This window comes from Mixophyes fleayi, chromosome 6 (assembly GCF_038048845.1).
Source record: "Mixophyes fleayi isolate aMixFle1 chromosome 6, aMixFle1.hap1, whole genome shotgun sequence".
NCBI lineage: Eukaryota > Metazoa > Chordata > Amphibia > Anura > Limnodynastidae > Mixophyes > Mixophyes fleayi.
In genome coordinates, this window is record NC_134407.1 from 21,120,306 (window position 1) to 21,142,216 (window position 21,911).

Here is a 21,911-nt window from a genome sequence, read left to right on the forward strand (position 1 = left end):
AGAATCCTTTAGCTGTGTGGTAAATATTTAGAAAGCTGGGTCTACTGTACGCTTTTCCCCTGGTTTCTGCGAGCAAAAAGAACTTTCCGATCTCTTTCCAACACACTACTGAAAAGATTTTGTCATTTCTTGTCATCTTCAATCAGCGCTGCCGCTGTCATTCTGCATTGCTAATATTTATTCACAAGATTGGGAGCAATGACATAAATACATAAATTACACTATCCTCATCCTTCAGGTACGGTGATATGAGAAGACAGATCGGCTTTGAAATCAGGGACATGTGGTATAATTTGGGTAAGTATTTTCTTTTCCTGCATTTGTTTTACAGGTTTAGCTAAACTGTGTTTTTCCTTTGAAGAATATAAAACACATGCCATATGGCCATATTTACATTGATTTTATAATGTACTGCTCATATATTTACTTTGGATGAACATTTCATTATGAAGGGAAGGTGCAGTATACTGAAAACAAAAAGTTAATGCATCTGCATATAACTGATGCATGTGAATAACACAAATCAAACCTTACAGCATAGCCCATTACAATGACTGATGTACTCCTCAGTAAGAGGGGCTGTTGCTGGATAATATATAGTGAAACACCTAGGCACATAGAATATATGTATATATTTTTTGGGTGGGAGGGGTCTCCTTTATATCCAGCACTTTTAAACACAACGCAAACTGGTTCTTAATGGTATTTATTATACATGGATCTATTAGTGCTGCCTAGCTAGAGGCTTGATTTAGCTCTCCATTGAATCTACCTGACCCTGTCTCTTACTATAGGTTGCACTAGTGACATCATGCATAATGATGTGACATCACAGGATTCATACACTTCTGCATTATCAGAAGGTGCAGAGATGGAAGCATGTGTTTTCCTATTGCTATTTTGTTTTGGCACGAGAGGCTCAAAGAAGATGGGAACCTCCATTCGGATAGCCATCTTTATTACAATAGACCGGGGGTCTCGGCAGCAGCTAGGTGTATATAGCTGGGATTAGATGTGAGTGTCATTTGATTGGCTCACTTTGTAACTTTGTAACCTGGAATTCCCTGCTTCAGGCAGTTAAACCCTGCAAAGCCTTACAGCCTGAGGCAATGCATATTGTGATTTGGATGGAGATTACCTTTCCCTTCAAGCAAAAAAATAGATCTACAAAAACTTAAACCCCGATTTATATAGTTTAGTCCTCTAGGCCACATCTGTTGTCTACTTTCCCCTACACAGATATCCTTCATAACTGCAGAGTTCTCCCACATCCCATAGATTGTGAATCATGAAATAAATGTGTTCCATTCTATTTTGTTATGTTGATAGTCATACATAAGCGAATGGTGATAAGATGTGGAAACAACAGTCAGCCCACCGCCCCTGTATTTATGTCACCCTAGGCCCAGTCCTAAGTGTCCTTTCCACAAATCCCGGCAGTAAAAATAAAGGAGCAAGTAGCAACTATGTTATTATACGGTAGCCTACTTTCTCTCTCCCCCTTTTTGAACAAATAAAATAATAGGGTATTCTAGAAAATCAGACAAGTCCTCCCATAAAATGTATATGTTTTACTGGTTATGAGTGTTTTATTTAAAGGCAAGTTGTCATTGCTGAAAGTAAAAAGTTAAAAAATAATCACTTAGTTCAATAATGTATTATATACATGAACTTTTTCAGTGACTTTCTGTGCTAACCGTTATCCTTCAAAGCATAGACATATATCCAATGTTCTTCTTTAACACAAATTCTGTTTTTGTAAAGAATATATGAACATCACACCCGACGTTAAAGTCTTGAGCTAAATAAAATAATGAGCACCTGGCTGTATAATGTCAAGCACTTTACTAGAAGGGTTCTTGTCCATAATTTTCCTTGCAATCACTTAAGCAGCAATCCCTTACTCGGCGGTGGCACCCTTGACAATAACATACACTGTTTTACTGCCAAACAAATGTGACATACCTGCTCAAAATTAAAATAAAGTTTATCACAAAATCATTAACGGAAAATTAACATTTCCATAAAAGATTTTTAGAACTCCTCCAATTTGCAGCAATCAGGATTGTCAAGTGTGTTTTGAAGAAAGCCCTGGCATGGCGTGTAGGTGATAAATGTTGTGCTTGTCAGTATTTTTCCAGAGTTAGGGAAAGTTTACACTGTCTGTGGTATGCTTATATCAAGAGCTATAAAACCTCCAGAAAACTTTATGACATTGATGTTGTGTTTGATGAATAACTCGGTGTCAGGGGCATTTGTTTTCTGAAACACCGACTCTGACATTTCTAAGACATAATACATGAAAACTGTCACAGACAAGTTTGAGAATAACAGCCCTGAAAAAGGAGTTTGCCTTACAGCTCCTTCAAGTGTGCATTGCAAACCATTAAATATTTCTGGGGTCATGCTGTCAGGAGAGGGGGATAGTGTGTGCTTTTATTATATATATTATTTTTTAACTCTACAAGGATAAAATAGCCACATTGTCACTTTACCAGAAACGTATGTTTGTGTCACTTAAAGCTGGGAAGCTCCTCGCTGTCTGTCCTAGCCGAACTGCAGGCTACTCTTAGTTTTATCAATGTTCATTTGTGTTTTGGTGCAGGGGCAAACGCAGGATTTGCAGAGAGGGGTTTTCACACCACGCCGCCAGTTGGCGTGACCAGCATGCGTGGGTGCGTGGCAATAGTTTTAGACAGTTCTTGGCTGCTCTCCAACTCTTCCTATCCCCGTAATATACATGCTGCGTGCACTACTGTTAGGTGCACAAAGCTCTTCCTTTGCAAGCAGAGCCGTGTGAAGCTGGAGCAGGGTCCAGTCACCTCAATTATACAGTGACCCAGGCTTGGAGGGGGGTTTCCAGGCATTAGCAACCCCCCCTCGGTTTGCCTCAGTTTGCCTATGTGGTGGTAGGTAAACATTGGTTTTACAGTGATACAGGATATGTAGGCGCCATACATGGGGCGCCAAAAGGGGTGTGGGTACAAATGCCCGTGAGGTGTCCATGAGGTCACACCCCCCAAGGCAGCCTATGGCGGCTCCATTAGTGGTAATCCCAGGTTCGGAGACTTGTCTTGGCAGCCCTGGTGCTATATACCTGGCATAATAATAAAAATTTATCAACCACTCTTCCTTTTATGTGCTTTTATTTTTTTTATTAAGTTTTATATGGGGTTTCTTTTGGTAACATATTGCAATAGATACTAACAGAAATAGGGATACAGTTGTTGTTTTTAGAATGTAATAGTTTTTTTATGGTTTGTAAACTTAATTTGCAAAGGTTAGTTGGTTCCCAATTTTTTTGGGCTATTACAAGACACCTGCTGATACAGATACACAATTTCCCGCTTGACACCTGGTAAGAAATAAAGAATCATGAATAACTGAGTATTTTTAAAAACCAAAGTGAAGCAGAGCTAATTGGTTTCATTTACAATTAAAATCTGTATATGGATATATAGCTTGCATAGTTTTAAATTATTTTAAGAGGTGAATCATTTTGATCTTGTGGCACATTCGGTCCGATATGGTAACTCACAAGGGTGCCCATACTGGTAGGGAATCTGTGGCATAGGGTTAAAATATGAGATTTAAGGGGAACTATATACCCTGTAAATAACATTTCTAGTCACATGTACATGTGTATAAATGGGAGCTGTCATATTTTCAGTGCCATGTTTTTTTATACACACACATTTGTTGCCTTTTGTGATCAATAAGTTGTTGTTTTTTTTTATGTTAATCTGAGATGAGACTTTGTAATACACGACTGGCAATGTACCCAAGCAATGTTTTTATTAGACATTTCCAAACAGATGACATGAAAATATTTCCCTCCGCTCAACCTGAAAGGAGGTGCAGCATACTATATTATAAAACAAGTCTGCCCCAAGCACTCTCCCTACCCTCTGTATGATCCATCCAGACAAATGTATTAAGTGGATGCAAGTAATCGTGCCGTTTTTATTTAAAGACTTTCAAGTACTGCATTGATTCCCCCTTGAATAGTTCTCCGGTAATTGTACTTATAGACTGTTTAAAGTATAATAATGCATCTCTTTATTCCTGAAGGTTATCTCTTTATATAAGGACATATTCCACAGAGTGAGGGAAATTCTACAGACATAGTTTTTTGTTTTTTTTTCGTTCAGCCTTTATATCCTCTGATCGTATGAATTCCCTTAAACCCACTCCTTTGTTTTTTTTTTTCCCTGAAGGTCAACACAAAATCAAATTTATTCCTGAAATGGTCGGCCCTATATTGGAGATGACCTTGATCCCTGAAACAGAGTTACGTAAAGCAACCATACCAATTTTCTTTGACATGATGCAGTGTGAATTTCATTCCACAAGGAGTTTTCAGATGGTAAGCAGAAGTGCCTGGCGCAAAAAGCCTTAATCAAGCGCGTTACAGTAATTATTTTATTTAATTGTTATTCATGGAAATAAGTCTTGGAGAAATGATGTAGGAAAGTCTTTTATTTTTCCTGTGTGACATTTGTCTGTTCCTTTAATAAAAAATTTTTTTTTTAAATCTTTACTGTTACCTAGAGGATTAATTAAGGTTGGACTCTACAGCAGAGATCATACACGGGGCAACACAGTAGCACCCAGACTGCAAATGTGGAAACAAATCTCTTGATGCGTTTTATGTTCTGAATACAATGACATCTCACTGATCTCCCACTCACTCCCACGCTGCTGTGCACAGTTTCAGCAGGTCAGTGTGTGTGGGGACAAGCAGTGGATTCTGTCTTCAGTTACTGCCACAGCTCTTTCCTTTCTAGAGATAAATCATAGACTGAATTAAATGACTCTTCAGACAGGCTGCTCTGCTAGAGGTCAGGTTCTATCCGTCTTTAGTGTTGGTGGTGTGACAGGGGGGCCATACTGGGCTTTTGTATCGTCTTGTTTCGTAGGGGAAACAGCAGTTTCCCGCTGTTAATAGTGTATAGTACTTGTATGGCGTATCTTTTATGTTTCAGTGTGTGCTTGAGTTGACATAGTGTAAGTTGATTGGGGACCACATGTGCAATTTACTCAAAGCTGTCAATCCCACTTTGTTTTACTCGGAAACACATACAGTCCGTATTTTTTGATAGATATACTTTATAATGCATACATATACAAGAAATAAACATGTGAGATGACAGTCAAGCATTGTGTACCGCATGAATCAGGCATACATTGTAGCAAAATGCATGACATACAGCATACAATGTAACACCTTACAATATACTTGTCAACTCTTTCGGAATGTCCGGGAGACTGTTGAATTCCGCATAGATTTCCCAGACTCCCGGGAGAGTGGGGCATCCTCCAACATCTGCCCACTTCCTGGTGAAGTGGACAGGATTAGAGCCGCCATGATGCGATTCTCGGGAAACTGATGCAAATCACCAAGCTCATCCCCTCCGTCCATACCCCTCACCTCCTCTCCGGGAACTTCTGAAGAGGAACATCAAAAATTTGTAAGTATGTCTTACACTATGCATTATGCATTGCACTCTCCAGATATTACTAAGTGCAATACATTTTCAATAAAGTTCAGATTGGGGAGGGAAAAAGAGAGAGGAGGGTGGGGAGACACAGGCCCTGATGCTTAATTGGACACATTAAGGGAGGTACTGGGGGCTTCAGTCAAGAATGGAATGGAATATGTCGACCCATATATTCATCTTGTGGTCACTGAAGGAAACCCTATTGAACCCAATGCATTTATTTGAGGTGAATGCAAGTAAATGGAGCATAAAGGGGGGAATTCAATTCCCCCCGAATTAGAGCAATGTTAAATGTATTACCGTTATATACAGGGAGCTGCAAGCAAAAAGCTGGCATTGCAACTGCCTGTAATAACGGTAATAAGCACATTATTACCGTAATAAGGGAATAATGCGCAGGCCGCGTTACTTTTACCAGTAACACGGCCAATTGAATTCCCCCCGAAGAATCAAAAAAAATGTGCCACAGTGCAAATGCTCCCGACCACAAGCAAAATTGATAATGGATATGGAGGTCATTGGGACCAATGGATTACATTCCAATACCAACATTAAAAACCGCTAGTACTAGCACGCATTATAATAAGGACTCTTAAACCTTAATTTTCCCCACTCTTTATTGAAACTAATACAGTATATAGAAGTGTATTTCCACAAATCGTTGCTGTCCATGTTCTGTCATTTTAATGTTGGGAAACCTGTAGTTGGTGTGTATGAGGAAAGAACAGAACCTCATCCCTGTAATTTAACCATGAGCGCTTCTGTCTTAGACGTTGGCCTCAATGTATAGTGTACAAACTTGTGCTCCGAGAGCTCAAGCTGCCCATGTCCACATAGATGCAGATGGTCAGTTGGCCAACATTTGCAACATGTGTCCAAATCAGGTGCCAATTGTGGCCCTGTCATATCAAAGTGCCACGGGACCGGATCTACCCCTACAGTGATGTACAATCCAGCAATCCCTGGTTTACCTTTCTTCTTGTTTAGCGACTGTTACAGTTAGAATATATTCCGTTCAATAACACTAATGCATCTTTTCTGGTTCCCGGTACATTCTGCTCATTAGTTAAAAATATTCTACATTATTACAGATATTTATTTTATTTTTATTTTACATAACCTGTTAACTGAAGCTATTTAAAAGCATGTAATATTTGCGAGAGTAAAAGTTTTTCTCTTGTTTTATACATTAATTTTTCTTTAGAAATGTAAGCTAATGCTTACACTGATAAAAAAACAAAAAACAACAATATGCAATCAACATAGCGAATAACAAAAGTGTTTAACTTGTGTACATTTGCGTTTTAAATGCTCTTTACTGGCGTGTTGCTCCAGAGACTGTTCCTTAGAAAATCACTCAAAGACTTAATAAGTTTGTGATGGAAATTAAACGCCTGATTCTAAATGTAAAGAGGTTTTGTAGATCTATTGTAAGACATTAATGCATCCCCATGCAGGTGAGTAAAGAGCAAGAGCTTAATAATTATTGGTGCAGAGAGCATTTAAGTAACTAGAACTGTACTCATTAAGTTTTAATTGAACAGAGACCTTAATGGTCTGAGACAGTCCATGTGTAAGGGAGTATGTTGTTCTGTAAATCCCCAGACACTTCTAAGTTCCAATATGCGGCAACAATCCTCTCGGACTGGCTGTCAGCTCCAGCCTTAGTGTCTCTGTTATGGCTTTTTAAAAAGGTACTGCACACATTAAAGCGTTTCCCTGGGATATCCGGGATGCTGCCTGTTGTGCCCTACAGGCGGCGAGTGTCATAGTCACTCAATGTTTGATGAAGGAGAGGGCGTGCTGACTCACGTTGCAGACTTGTGCCCGACTATTTGCACAGAATTGCAAACTGTTGCCAGTTTTCACACAAGAGTCATACTTAATTAAATAATGACAATTGCATTAATTTTTTTAGATCTGTATTAAATTATTTTTCAGTATATAGGGGTTGTTTTTTTTTTGGGTTTTTTTGGGGATCATCTGGGATATCTTTGTTTAATTTGCTTCTATTTTCTAAATCCAAGACCGAATAATAAAAATACAGATGGGAATATAACATTAATATATAATGTAGGCAATATAACATTGCATTAACAAGACAGGAATCGGCACTCCTTGTATAACTACAATTATTGTCATTTATTTATATAGCGCCAGCATATTCTTTGATACATGAGGGTAAGTGCTACATATTACATATTTGTCCAGCTAGAATGCAGAGGTAAAATGTGTTTCGTGCACGTTATGATTCAGTCAGACAGCAATGTTGGTCATGGTGCTGCTTGAGTATACAGTCATGGCCAAAAGTCTTGAGAATGACACAAGTATTGGTTTACACAAAGTTTGCTGCTTCAATGTTTTTAGACCTTTTGTCAGATGTTGCTATGGTATACTGAAGTAACATTACAAGCATTTCATAAGTGTCAAAGGCTTTTATTGGCAATTACATTAAGTTTATGCAAAGAGTCAATATTTCCAGTGTTGACCCTTCTTTTTGAAGACCTCTGCAATTCACCCTGGCAAACTGTCAATCAACTTCTGGGCCATATACTGACTGATGGTCACCCATTCTTGCCTAATGCTTGGAGTGTATCAGAATTTGTGGGTTTTTATTTGTCCAACCACCTCTTGAGGATTGACCACAAGTTCTCAATGGGATTAAGGTCTGGGGAGTTTCCTGGCCATGGGCCCAAAATTTTGTTGTTTTGATCCCTGCGCCTACTTAGTTATCACTTTTTCCTTATGACAAGGTGCTCCATCATGCTGGAAAAGGCATTGTTAATCACCAAACTGTTCTTGATGGTTGGGAGAAGTTGCTCTTGGAGGGTGTTTTGGTGTCATTCTTTATCCATGGCTGTGTCGTTAGGCAAAATTGTGAGTGAGCCCAATCCTTTGGCTGAGAAGCAGCCCCACGCATGAACGGTCTCAGGAGGCTTTACTATTGGCATGATACAGGACTGATGGTAGCGCTCACCTTTTCTTCTCCGGAGAAGCGTTTCTCCAGATGCCCCAAACAATTTGAAGAGGGTTTCATCAGAGAAAATGACTCCTCAGCAGTCCAATCCCTGTACCTTTTGCAGTATATCAGTCTGTCCCTGATTTATTTTTCTCTGTCGAGAAGTGGCTTCTTTACTGGCCTTCTTGACACCAGGCCATCTTTCAAAAGTCTTCGCCTATGTGTGTGCACTCACACCTGCCTGCTGCCATTCCTGAGCAAGTTCTGCACTGGTGGTGCCCCGATCCCGCAGCTGAATCAACTTTAGGAGATGGTCCTGGCGCTTTTAAACCTCTCTCCTTGAAGTTCTAGATGATCCGATAAATGGTTGATTTAGGTGCAATCTTACCAACAGCAATATCCTTGCCTGTGAAGCCCTTTTTTGTGCAAAGCAATGATGACTACACGTGTTTCCTTGCAGCTAACCATGGTTAACAAAGGAAGAACAATGATTTCAAGCACCACCTTCCTTTTAAAGCTTCCAGTCTGTTATTCTAAGTCAATCAGCATGACAGAGTGATCTCCAGCCTTGTCCTCGTCAACACTCTCACCTGTGTTAATGAGAGAATCACTGACCTGAAGTCAGCTGGTCCTTTTGTGGTAGGGCTGAAATGCAGTGGAAATGTTGTTTTTGGGAGAAAGTTCATTGTCATGGCAAAGAGGGACTTTGAAATGAATTGCAATTCATCTGATCACTCTTCATGACATTCTGGAGTATATTCAAATTACCATCATAAAAACTGAGGCAGCAGACTTTGTGAAAAATATTTCTGTTATTCCCAAAATTTTTGCCCATGACTGTAGAAAGGACACATGTAGGTCTTGTGTGAACTGTGTAGAGAGGTACAAATATAGTTTCTAACTAGCTCTTAGGTGCCAATTCAATCCGGTGCTATTACCATTACTACAGTAAAAGTGCGTGGTATTACCGTTAGTATGGGAATTTTAATACTGAATTTTGCTCATAACACTCAGGGCCACAAGCAAAATTCCTGGTTAAAATTACCGTATTAACGATGATACAGTTAGTGCCGCATTATTCCTACACGAACGTGGCCGAATTGAATCGGTCCCTAAGAATGGAATTTTGTGACTCTTTGTAACATGACAAATTGACATGGTCTTATCTAAAATAAATAAGTTTCACGAATTTCTAAGCCACACACCTTATATTTTTGAAGTTTTATGTTATCGGCAAATCATTGGCTTACATATGATGGTTTGAGTGATTCCCAACTGTTGTTTTTGTAATCCTTTTACTCCCAAATGTCGGGAAAATTCTGCTTTTACAATGGAACAAATGCTACCTTAAGTACCTGTACATTCTGAAGAGAGCAGACGTTTATATGGTTTAGTTGTGTTTCATAAAAAAAATAAACTTTAGGTTTAGTTTTCCATTTATAATTTATTTCAGCACATTCAACATTCACAATCATTCAATTCCCATTTTTTCTGGTTAGTCTGGTATATTCATATTTTAATAAAATTATTTATTGTTTTTCCAGTCACAGATTCCACAATCTTTTGTATGTTTTTGTATCTTCTATTTGCACTTCCACCTATTCCTGTTCCACCAGAAACCCAATCCCAGCTTGCCCCAGAATACGTAGCTCAACGCTCTATCACTTGGCCTTTCTTCTGTCTTATCGCCTAGAGATTTTCTTTTTATTTATTGATTGTGAGTTGGCTTTAAAGTAACACACACAAATGTCATCTCATTACATCAACCTTGTTTTGTTTTTCTGTAATACATGTGAAACCTTTCCAACTCACTCTGTGCTTGTGTTACTGTAGTTCATTGATTTCTTTGTATGATGATGTTTGGTTATTCCAAAGACCTTTCATAGATCTAGTGTCTCGAAGTTGCAATAATGTCCCCAGAAACCAAAATAAAACTGTGTGTTGTTTTGGGTGCTAAATGTTAAAGTGGATCTAACTTACAACTCTAAGAAAAATCTGAAATTGATAGTAAAGCCTAAGGCTGGGTACACGCTACAGAAAATTCTTCCGATGCGATATCGTTAAAGATTTTACCAATGACTGAAAGTCCCGATCAGCAGCCGATTCATGTGTACACACACTATGCACGTTTTACACGATTTGCCTTCAGATCTGTGCTCTTCATCTGTCATTACCATCGGCTGAAAAGATTGTGACTCTGCAGAATTCGAACAACATCCTTTGCCGAGATGTTTAGTTCTTTTATAACATCAAATCAAACGATACCATGTGCTTTGGAAGGATAATCGCTGATCGTTGGAGCGTACACACTAATGCGGTATCGGGCCGAACGGTCGTTTTTGAGTCATTTAAAAAATCTGTAGTGTATACCCAGCCTTGGAAAATGCTTATCTGCACCATACAGATAAATATATGTAATAGTTACACAACTGCCCCCTGACAGCAGTGCTTGCAATTGACAAACATTCGCCATAGCCAGCTATACATACCAGTGACTGTTCAGCGGTTTTGTTTGTTTTTCCCTGAACCAATGAAATGTGAATAACACTTGAGAATTTTTCATAATTTTGTAGGCTAGAAGTGAAGTTGGCTCATCTAGAAGGTCACAGCCTGAAAATAGCAAAAGGTCAAACCGCCTGCACTCTTTCACCTTACCGCTTATCTAAACTGATGTAAAGTTTCACTTCATTCCAGTTCTAAAAAGGTCAAATTTCTGATAGTATGTAACATATTAAATTAATCAACTACATAATTCTGCTGAAAGGTTGTAAACGATAGCAGATAATATGTAATTATGGGAAGAGATAATGATAGTAATTTTAATTAAAGCTAGATCCTGTTTTCTGTTCTTCAATTATGTTAATTTTCTGAAAACTGAAATGCAGGGGGAAAAAAATCACAAGAGAATAAAACAATGATGTCAGTCAGTTTTGAAATAACTCCTACATGTCTGTTTAATGCGATCTCTAAACTCAAGTTCTGGTCGACGGAGGAGGTCCTTTCTGCCACAGCTAGAATGATACTCCAGTGACCCTTTTTGTGCCTAACATTCTATGGGTACTTTAACTTATACATTTGTGGATGCTATAAGCACATACTTACAACATTTTGGAAGGGAGAACCTGCTGCCTAGTCCAGGGTACATGGCCATGCAAATCATGTCATTAAGCCTCACCCCCAGCTGCTCAACGCCACAATTTGCTGCCTAATTAAGCGGGGGTGGGGCTAGCATGATGCGATCAGCTGTGAATCACATCAATAAGCTCCGCCTCCACCTAAATCACTGCTGTACATGGTTGCAAACTTGCTAGTCCCATGGTAGCCCCACCCCCGCTTAATTAGGCAGCACATTGTGTAATTTCCAGGGACAATGGCAAGTTTTAAAAATTTGTTTCTTTTATTTAAAGTCACCAAAACATTTCTCAGATCCCCAGGACACTTCGAACAAAGGTGCTTTCATTCAGTTTTTGCAGCACATTCAGTCTTAGAGACTCTGATCATCACCCAAAGAGAGACTGTTCCCCCACCTTCTCAGCAACTGTACAATCTAGAGTAGAATAGAGCCTCAGCCCAATCCATCTGTAGAAAACCCATTTCATATATTGTAAACACCCAGTACAACTGGTTTCCTCTGCCATTTTCATGAGTTTCACATTTTCTAACCATGGGCTTTATAAACTCACCATAAATAGCCAGTGTTTCTCAGCAGCTGTCTTCCAGTATGTAAATGTTCTCATATGTTGATGGAACTGAAGATATATGATATTGTATTTACTGTGCAGCTGAGGGATAACTATTGTTTGTTTTTGGCCATTGTCTGACCGACCGGCTTACTGACCGCAAGTTAGCAATGTTATATATATTTTCTCTTGTACATAAATAAATTTGTGTTTTAAGTTCAGTGGTCCCTTCATGTTATGTGATTTTCTATTGTTACCATATTTATATTTATTTATTTTGTTTCTTACGGTAAGATCGCATTTATCTTTGATCTGTTTTTATTGCAGTTTGAGAATGAGATAATCACCAAGTTGGATCACGAAGTGGAAGGAGGAAGAGGGGATGAGCAGTACAAAGTGTTGTTTGAGAAAATGTAAGTGTTGATTAACCGCTAAGATTTAGACCCAAGTATATGCACACGAGACAATAATAAGCTAGCTGTGAACTCTACAGTTTGGTTTTAATTAAAACGTGCTAATGAAGCTTTGAGATTAAAATAACGCTAAAGTCAGGAATAGGTTTGTGACCGAGGACTTGTCTTTCAGACTCTTGGAGCATTGTAGGAAGCACAAATACCTGGCAAAGAGCGGTGAGACCTTTGTTACGCTGGTCGTCCGACTGATGGAGAGGCTGCTGGACTACAGAACCATTATGCATGATGAGAACAAAGAGAACCGTATGAGCTGCACGGTCAATGTCTTGGTCAGTGTCTAGACCCTCCTACAAAGGGAAACTTCTGCTGTAGTATTCGCTAATCTGCATCCTGGCCCACAGATGAAGAAGCCCCGTTCTAGTTACACATAGCACTGAGTTTCCTTTAATTGCCCATTCTCCGAAACGTATATGTCTGTATTTATTTGTCTATTGAAACAAGTGTACAGGACAGTTTTACAGGAAATTGGCCGGTACATATACTGATAATTCATCACAAAACATGGAACACAGAATAATATTCAGTCTATCTGTGTTCTTCAGTCCCATCTGCAGTAGAAGCCAATTCCATCTAAGATTTAAGACCTGATGATACTCATAGGATCGGGGGGCCCTGGACATTGTCAGACATTGGATATCCATTTGTTTTCCCGGTACTGTAGTGTAAACCAGAGAAGCCCTCAGACAAGTGCTAGAACTTGTCATTTTTCGAATTTGCCTTAAAACTGACCGTAAATATTCATGTGCTATTTATATTAAACTGCTTTACTATCGCAGGACACAGAAGACTTCATAAAATATGCCATTTTATGTCTCTGCAGAACTTCTACAAAGAGATTGAAAGAGAAGAAATGTATATTAGGTTTGTAATTCTCTCTCTCTCTCTCTCTCTCTCTCTGTATATATGTGTGTGTGTATATATATATGTGTGTGTGTATATATATATATATATATATATATATATATATATATATATGTACCTCAGCCACGTTTCCAGAACAACATCTGTGCGCTCAGCATTTTGTAACACCCGTGGTATTGCTATGCAATTGCTTGAAGGGGGGAAAGGTTTATTTTTGTAATCAAAATATTGATGAAAATAAACAAAGGACCAATCAGATGTTTGCTTTCATCTTCTAATCTGCACTAGAAAAATTACAGAGTCTGATTGGTTGTTATGGGCAACACATTTTTTTCTTAAATGTACCCCGTCCATTTATATATCGATCACTCTGTTATCTGTTAAAACAAGGAGATTCTGTAGCTCCAGGCTAAATGGGTAAAGTCTTATAACTTTAGAACAGCTTGGGAACTAAATTTTTTTTTTTATATATATGTTTAACGTATTAAAATGCACCTATAGATGGGGCCACCTATATTCACTGAGGCACGTCATGACTTACGTTTACCAGGTGCTGTTTTTGGTTTGCTAACTCTTTACTTACATATATGTAAATTGTGTTATTCATCTCAATGTGTTGGTGACTTAACATTTTTGTACTTTATATGGATTTCCTACATTATTTCAGGATAATTGTGCCGCTAACATGGTCTATAGAACCGATGTGAAAATACAATACTTTATATAGATGATGAAGAGCAGTATCGCACATATAGCTATCAACGTCCTAAAGTGTCCTATAGATTGCCAATTCTCCCCAAGATATGCAAGCACCCCTAATTACCCCATTACCCTTCAGGCTTCTACTTAAACTTTCGAGGGTATCGTTACTCCTATATGTATTACATTGGCAGACCAAACTTTCCCAACAGAAACTTGGAGATGTGAATAGTTGTGGCTGCATTTTACCAAGATCTTTCTTGCTTTTTAGATATTTGTACAAACTGTGTGACCTCCACAAAGAATGTGATAACTACACGGAGGCTGCGTATACACTACTGCTGCACGCCAAACTGCTCAAGGTACTGAAAGCTGCTCTATTTCGTTCGTGTTGACAGTAATATCTACTTGTTTTACTCTCCTGTTGGTTAGAGGTGATCTGTCATTATTTGAAGTAGAACTTGACTACTTAGTTTTTCCTAGAAAGCCCTGTCCCTAGCTGCAGAAAGGCCGGGGGTTCTGATGTCTCGAATTCCTGCAGAGATGAGAATGGACATGTACTTATTTTCCTGCCAGTATCTCCAATTTAGGTTAAGCTATAAAATAATATAAAAGACTTAAAGACAGCAGCCCTTCATTAAATGGTCACTTAAACTAAAAATACAAGTTGATCGATTAAAAATACATTTTGTGACATGCACAAATATATATATATATAACCTTCCCACACTTGACAGGAATTCATATACTTGACATTGTTTTTGAGACTTTTTACATTCAGGTAGGCTGCTTACAAAACTCTACAGTGGTTTCTCTGAAAGGTTGACTAATAAGGGGGGAAATACTGTATGTTCCCCATGGTTAAAACTGTTTCTCAAATATTTAGAGTTCTTTTCTTTCTTTGCTTTTTTTTTATTTATAATATCCCAAAACATTGGCACGTATGTTTATTAATTAACTTTAACAGTCAGTATTTGAATAACATGAAAGATCTAGTCAAACAATATTACGGATTTCTGTTAATTTACTAGTTTGATATTTTTGTTATGGTCTCCTCCCTCTCCCCTACCTTTTAGTTTCCTATAGTTGGCTCAGGCAGATCTGTAAACTGACATTAGAGTTCTCAAAGCAGAAGTGACATGTAGTCATTAAGTCCCTCTGGGATGTTGTCGAGACAGCAAGTTGTAGATTTGCCTCTCCTCTTGCAGAGATTTCAGGGACGTGGGCAGCTGTTGCTTATGATCAGTATAGTAATAAAATAATACAGCTATTTTTTAAAAAAGAAAAAAAAAATTAAATGTGTGTGTGTGTGTGTGTGTGTGTATATATATATATATATATATATATATATATATATATATATATATATACACGTGTATATATGTATGTATATATATATATATGTATATATATAATATATATATATATATATATATATATTTATTATTTTTATACATTTTTTACGTGATGAGTTCTTATTTTACCTAGGGGCACATTAGACTTAATACCAGGCCTTCAGCCTGCATTTTTAGCCTATTTAATGCCCTCTAACCCTGATAGTTAATGTAATGTAAATGAATGGACCTGTGCATACAAATTTTCTGCCAAGCGTTCGATTTGCTTTACGTCAATTCAATCGCATGAAAAAAAAAATCAGTCTGCTATTGATGATTTATGATGTTGGACTACCATGGCAACCACAGTCACATGATGTAGTGAGCAGAGTGGTTTGGAACTCTGAGCTCTATCTGCACTGTGTACATTCCATCCCCCCACCATCACATGACATGCTTAGAGGTTTGAGCCTGTGTCTATATATGGCAGCTTTTTTTTGTTTGCAATCCAGAAAGTTTTTGAAAAGAGGGAATGATTTTTGGGAGGATAGCTAAGAAAAATGACCATAAGCTTAAATGGTTCTTAACTTGCTATTTAAAGAAAAAAAATCTGCTATTTGGGATTGCTGCTTTAATGTTAAGTATAATGGAATATAGGAGCTTTTATTAAAGCTGCACTTACTACCTAGTAAAATATGTTTCTAATGTGTCCATTCCCCCAGCTACAGCCTCGGGGTCCTGCGTAGTCCAATTATTTTTACAGGATCTCCACCATTCACAGCACAGGTTGTGATGGGTCATACCGATCAAACACCCCCCTCATGTAAAGTTAGTTAGCTTAATTGATTTACTGGTTCTAGAGTCCCAGGAGGAATGCTGCATGTAGCTGCCCCTTTGGCACTGGCTAGAAGGTTTTATCTCCCATGTTATTCCATGCGTATGAACCCTTACAATAGACAGTGTACAATTAGTACTCTACAATTAGTTTTGCAGAACTGTTGCTCGTGTTCCCATAAAGTACATTTTGTCCACAGTTGCTTTAGAAATTTACATCACTCATAAAGTTCTGCAACATCGTTATAAACTGCCTCCCGAGATATAAAATTTTTATGAATATTTCTATAAGTGTTTTCTCACTAAACAGTCGGCTATAAATTGTACAAGCAAGAACCATTTCCGTTACTCATTCCCAGAATCTCCTCAAATTAGATTATACTTTTTAATCAATAAAATCGTTCAGTGGAAACATCTTTTTCAACCCGCAGCCTCCACTATAAATTATCTACATGATTAGTAAGAAGTGTGTGTAGACGATCATGATAATGTTCACCTGTAAATATTTGCTGCTCAGAGGATTCCTGGAGGGCAAACGTGAATTGCAAATAGACACTAATGGACCTATTACCCCACAGGTAAAGGTGTAAATCAGACTTGCCTGGTTGATCATAGTTAAAACATTTAAAGACATTTTTTATGTATCTTCTCTTATTTGGAAACCCCATGCTCTTTATAATCTTTTAGAATTCCTGTTGAATTCTAAATACAATGCTGCATCTATTATATAGTGTCTGACTGAAAAGAAAAAAGTCAATTTAATTCATGTAGTCGTTAAATATAAAATAAACATTTCTGGAACAAACAGCAAGCATGATAGCGGAATAAAAAATGTTTCTTTAATTGATTGTGGCTTTATTTGTACTGGTGGTTGCAGTGGATTACTAAAATGATGCAATGTTATAATTTAAAATGGACATGCTGGGACTTGTAGTTCAAAAGATGGAAAACCTTAAGTTTCCTCAGCCAGCTTTGTACTTCCAGGCAGATCTGCTTGTCATGTAATGGTCATGTCTAATCATTGGCTCACAGCAGGGCACATGCCTACGGGCAGTGACCATATAGGTGTGCAGCCATCAGCCGGAGTGGATTTCCTAAAAATCAAATCAATGCCTTTTACGTGTTCTGAGTGCATGTATGTGCAGTACTCAGCTACGTACACGTGTTCTCACCAGCTGTCCTCTAATAACCATGTGTTTTTTTCCTCCCACCCGCCATTAACACGCTGGTCACCCGTTCTCCAACAAGTGGTCAGAGGAGGCTTGTGCAGCGCATCTAACTCAACGCGACGGTTACCAGGCATCTACGCAAGGACAATTAAAGGATCAGCTGTACCAAGAGATCATTCATTTCTTTGACAAAGGCAAGGTAATGAGAGAATACGCTTCCTATCACATTCCATGGTCTGTGTTCATTTCCTCTAAGTGTTTGAATTCCATACTAGCAAATATGTTGTTTCGGTTTTATGATGTTTTTATTGCCTGCATAAAATATACCAATCCCCAAACTAATAAAACATGCAAGGTTTTCCTCTGAAAGAGGGTAAACGATGCAGTTATTATTTTCATTTGAAATGGTATCCGGATTCCTGTAATCCATGTAAATGTGTCGGTGTACCCTACGTGAAATTACTGCTGGATAGACTTAGTGAGAATGGTAACACTGCGGCTCCCTTCTGACTAAAAGCAATTATCACGAATACCAGAATAGCTGGGAGTTGTACAAATGTGACCAGGGTAATCAATTGCTCCGGATTTAAAATGCAAATTGAATCATTGTCCATACCGTAGAAGAAATGCAAATTCATAAGCTAATGAAACCTTTAAAAATGTGCCAGTAAAAGTTTCACCATCAGCTGATGTTAAAATAATATTTAATGGAAAATGCTTTTGATGCTTTAAAGTGTTCCCATTCCCTGCAAGCAGTGAAGGCAGACGTTTTCTTGGTCTGAACCCATGTTTATAAGAATGCATGTTGTCTATCTAGCACTGACATCACAGAATCATTAAAGAGATTGGACAGCTAAAACAACCAATCGCACAGCGGAAAGATTGATAAGCTGCAGATCCTGGCCAATAGAGAGGCTCAAGATCACACGAATTAGGGTCTTGATACTGCATTCTATTCCACACGGTGGTAATCGTTTTTACGATTACCACCATAACGACACCGAGGACTCCTCCGATAAGAATCTGTAAAAAATAAACGATGTAAAGAGAAGCAGACTTACCTGCATATTGACGTTGGAGATGTCCCATGGCCGCAGGATGCTGACCGCAAGTGACTCCGACTACTGAGGTGTCCGTCAGGAGACTTTAACGTCAGTGCGCATTCTATCCCTTTTAATTTAAAGCGGCAATGTTTGGTTAAGTGTTTAAACACTTAACCTGCGGGGTTTGACATTGCCGCTTTAAATTACGAGCCCCTGTGTTAGGCCATGGTAAAATTTGTTCAAATATACAGGTAGTGAACAAGCACATGGAAGCACCTGGGTAAATGAGGGATGTGGGGGCTCATTTGGCAGGAGCTCAAGACAAAACAGGTGACCACTGCAGATTAATTGACTGCAAGTTTTAACCCGTGGCACGAGCAGCCAGTTTTATAAAGAAACGCTCCAAGTAGACCTACACAAAGCGGGATATCGTAGTCTGGTTGCAGTCCATAAACTGCTCATCACACCCGACAATGCATGTGTATGGTTTCAGCTTGGGAATGGAGTGCAGAGCAGTGGAGGGTGGTGATTTTTGCTAGACGAATGATCCTTCAACAAACAGACAAGCACACATCTGGCACCAACCTACACAGCTCTACAGTGCTTGTTTCCAACTGTGAAGAGTTCTGGGGGTAAATGTATCAAGCTGAGAGTTTTCCGGCGGATTTGAAAAGTGGAGATTTTGCCTATAGCAACCAATCAGATTCTAGCTGTCATTTTGTAGAATGTACTACATGAATGATAGCTAGAATCTGATTGGTTTTCAAACCCGCCGGAAAACTCTCAGCTTGATACATATACCCCCCGGTGTTGTAGGAAGCAGGTCCCTGGGCACAGTTTGGGCGCACCCATTCCCTTAGAAGGCAAGGTCAATGCTAATGCTGCTTATTGGTGCTGAGAGATCTCACCCCATGTTAAAGCCTTTCTTCCTTACGGGAAGGGTGTCTTCTCAGGATGTTAATGTGAATGTCAGGATGATGTTAATGTCCCCATCCACAGAGCTCATAATGGTCTCCCAATGGATTGATAAGCATGACACTGACACTGAAATTAATAAAGCATTTATGGGATATTCTGAAACAATGCCCAAGACAGCATTTTCCACCACCATCAACTCCGCGTCAGTACAGTGACTTTCTTGTGGAGGAATGATGCTGTGTCCCTTCTGCACATTCCCAGATAGTGGCAGTGCCACGGGGCATACAGACCAGTGCCCTATGAAGTGACTTAGTATTAGTGTTTCCATTCATTTGAACACTACCAGTATACGTCATGTCTAAATACGACGTGACTAGTAGAAGCTCTGTATACAGTGCTTGCAGAGCCACGTTTACCATATCGGCAAACTAGGCACATGCCTTTACTGTGCATGGGGCGCTATAGCATCGTTGTTTATGCTTTTTCTGCTAAGTTTCTTTTATGCTTATGGCCAGCTGCCTGTTTTCCTGGTGAAAATAATGGAGACAGGTGGGATTGTATCACCACATTGCCTGGACCAGCATCAACTCAGAACACAGCCCTGAGAGCATGTTATATTGCTGCGTGTCATAGGGCTGCAGAATTTCCTTCAGCATTGAAATAAAGTCATAATCTTCCCTTCTGTGGGTTTTGCTTTCATACCCTTGTGTTTAGTTCATTGCAGCAGCCTAACCTTTACTGCTGGATATGCTTTATATTCATTTATTTTATTGTCTTTTGCAGCAGCAAAGCAATTTTAATAAAGCCCTTTAATCCAAGGACTTTGTAGAATATTATTAAGCTCCTGTGTAGTAGCAGTGGACCAGAAATACTTGCTTAGTATAAAGTTCTGCGCTAGAACTCTTAACCCTGTGCTGCCTGGCCTGAGCACACATCCTGTCCACAGAGCACAGATCTGTTAAATCATAATGCTGGAATGGATTATACATGTGACATATGCATGGAAATAGAAATTAACCTATTGGATGTCATTAAAGCATTGGCTATACATTTAGTTATTACAACATATGTTGTAAACAATATAGCATGTAGCATTAAAGGATAAAGTCAGTGACGAATATATATTGAAAGCTTGCAAGCAATGACTGCTTATCTATTTGTCTGTTAATACCCAGTCTTGTTCTATTTCTGTCTTTGTTCTCTATTGCAAAGCGCTATCTAATGTGCTGGCACCTTGTAAAATAAATGTTAATAAATGAAGAATTACTTATTCATAAGACACTCAACAGGACCTTTAGCACATTGCTCCCCAAAGATTTATGATTTTTAATGTGTTAGATAAGCCATAAAGTCATACTTGCCAATGATTGGTCAGCCGACTGGTGTGGGAGGGGGTCGTGGTGATGTCATTGTGTCACCGTAGCCAAACCCCCTGTTATGATTGGCTGTGTTGAGGTGCGGGGCTTAGTGACATAATTGCATACTGTAGCCCCGCCTCAGTCTAGGATCCAGGAGAGTGCCTGCTCATCCTGCTGTGTTCCTCGAACATTTGGGAGCCTCCTAGACGTTATGAGAACGTAGGCAAGTATGCATAAAATGCAGTCTGCACACAATGGGGAAAGCAGTTTAGCGGGATGACCGGTTTGTATAATAATGCAGCCTGTCCTTTGCTGAGGCGTTTTACAATTTTTTTTTCCTATAGTGCGTTACAGTTTTTGCAGCTTTGTTCACAGAATTGTTCAGGAACAATTTTCTGTCCAACTGAGCTTACAATTTAATGTTTGGTTACTATATAACAAAGGTAAATAAAGTGAGTAGTCCAAGGCCACGAGGAGCAGACTCTGGAATTAATGGCTTTGTTATAAGATCAATTCACTTAACCTCTGAGTCGTTCCTTTGCCTTCTATCTAGAGCAGGCCTAAGATCATATTATTTCTATATAATTATCCTTCACCTTTATCTATTGATTTTTTTCTAAAGCATCATCTATCTTGAAGGACTTAATGGACAATATAATATCATGTTTCTGTTACGGTCCTTGTAAGTCTGTGTGAAGTAAATATATTAAAAAGAGATATACACAGAAGAAGCACGGATATTAAAATGAATATATCTAGGAAGTATCTCTTGGCTTCTCTTCATTATATATAAACATTTCATGAAATATTTATCTTTTTTTTTTTCATTTTTTTTAATATAAAGTATGTGTAGTATATACTGTATGTCTATGGTTTTATATTTAACCAACATGATGTGAAGGTGTGCTATACCATGGCCCGTGACATTGCCAGCTACCAGCAGCTTACATTGCTGTCCTTTCTATATACAAGGAACAACTGGGTACAATTCAGAAACTTCATATTTCTTCATTGTCCACTTCCTGAAACCTTTATAGTCTCACATCTAATTACACATACAATTAAATAATTCATAATCGTAT

General features: G+C 38.6%; 1 protein-coding gene across 2 annotated transcripts in view; it reads left to right on the forward strand.

Annotated features, from left to right (window-relative positions):
* The window catches only part of DOCK1 (dedicator of cytokinesis 1), a 256,182-nt gene that overhangs the window by 197,067 nt on the left and 37,204 nt on the right, over window positions 1–21,911 (forward strand). For both annotated transcript variants that reach the window (XM_075215996.1, XM_075215997.1), the window contains 7 exons: window positions 239–297; window positions 4,218–4,366; window positions 12,468–12,553; window positions 12,726–12,882; window positions 13,434–13,474; window positions 14,445–14,535; window positions 17,590–17,709. In XM_075215996.1, the coding sequence (XP_075072097.1) occupies window positions 239–297; window positions 4,218–4,366; window positions 12,468–12,553; window positions 12,726–12,882; window positions 13,434–13,474; window positions 14,445–14,535; window positions 17,590–17,709 (703 nt within the window). The remainder of the gene's footprint in view (window positions 1–238; window positions 298–4,217; window positions 4,367–12,467; window positions 12,554–12,725; window positions 12,883–13,433; window positions 13,475–14,444; window positions 14,536–17,589; window positions 17,710–21,911) is intronic.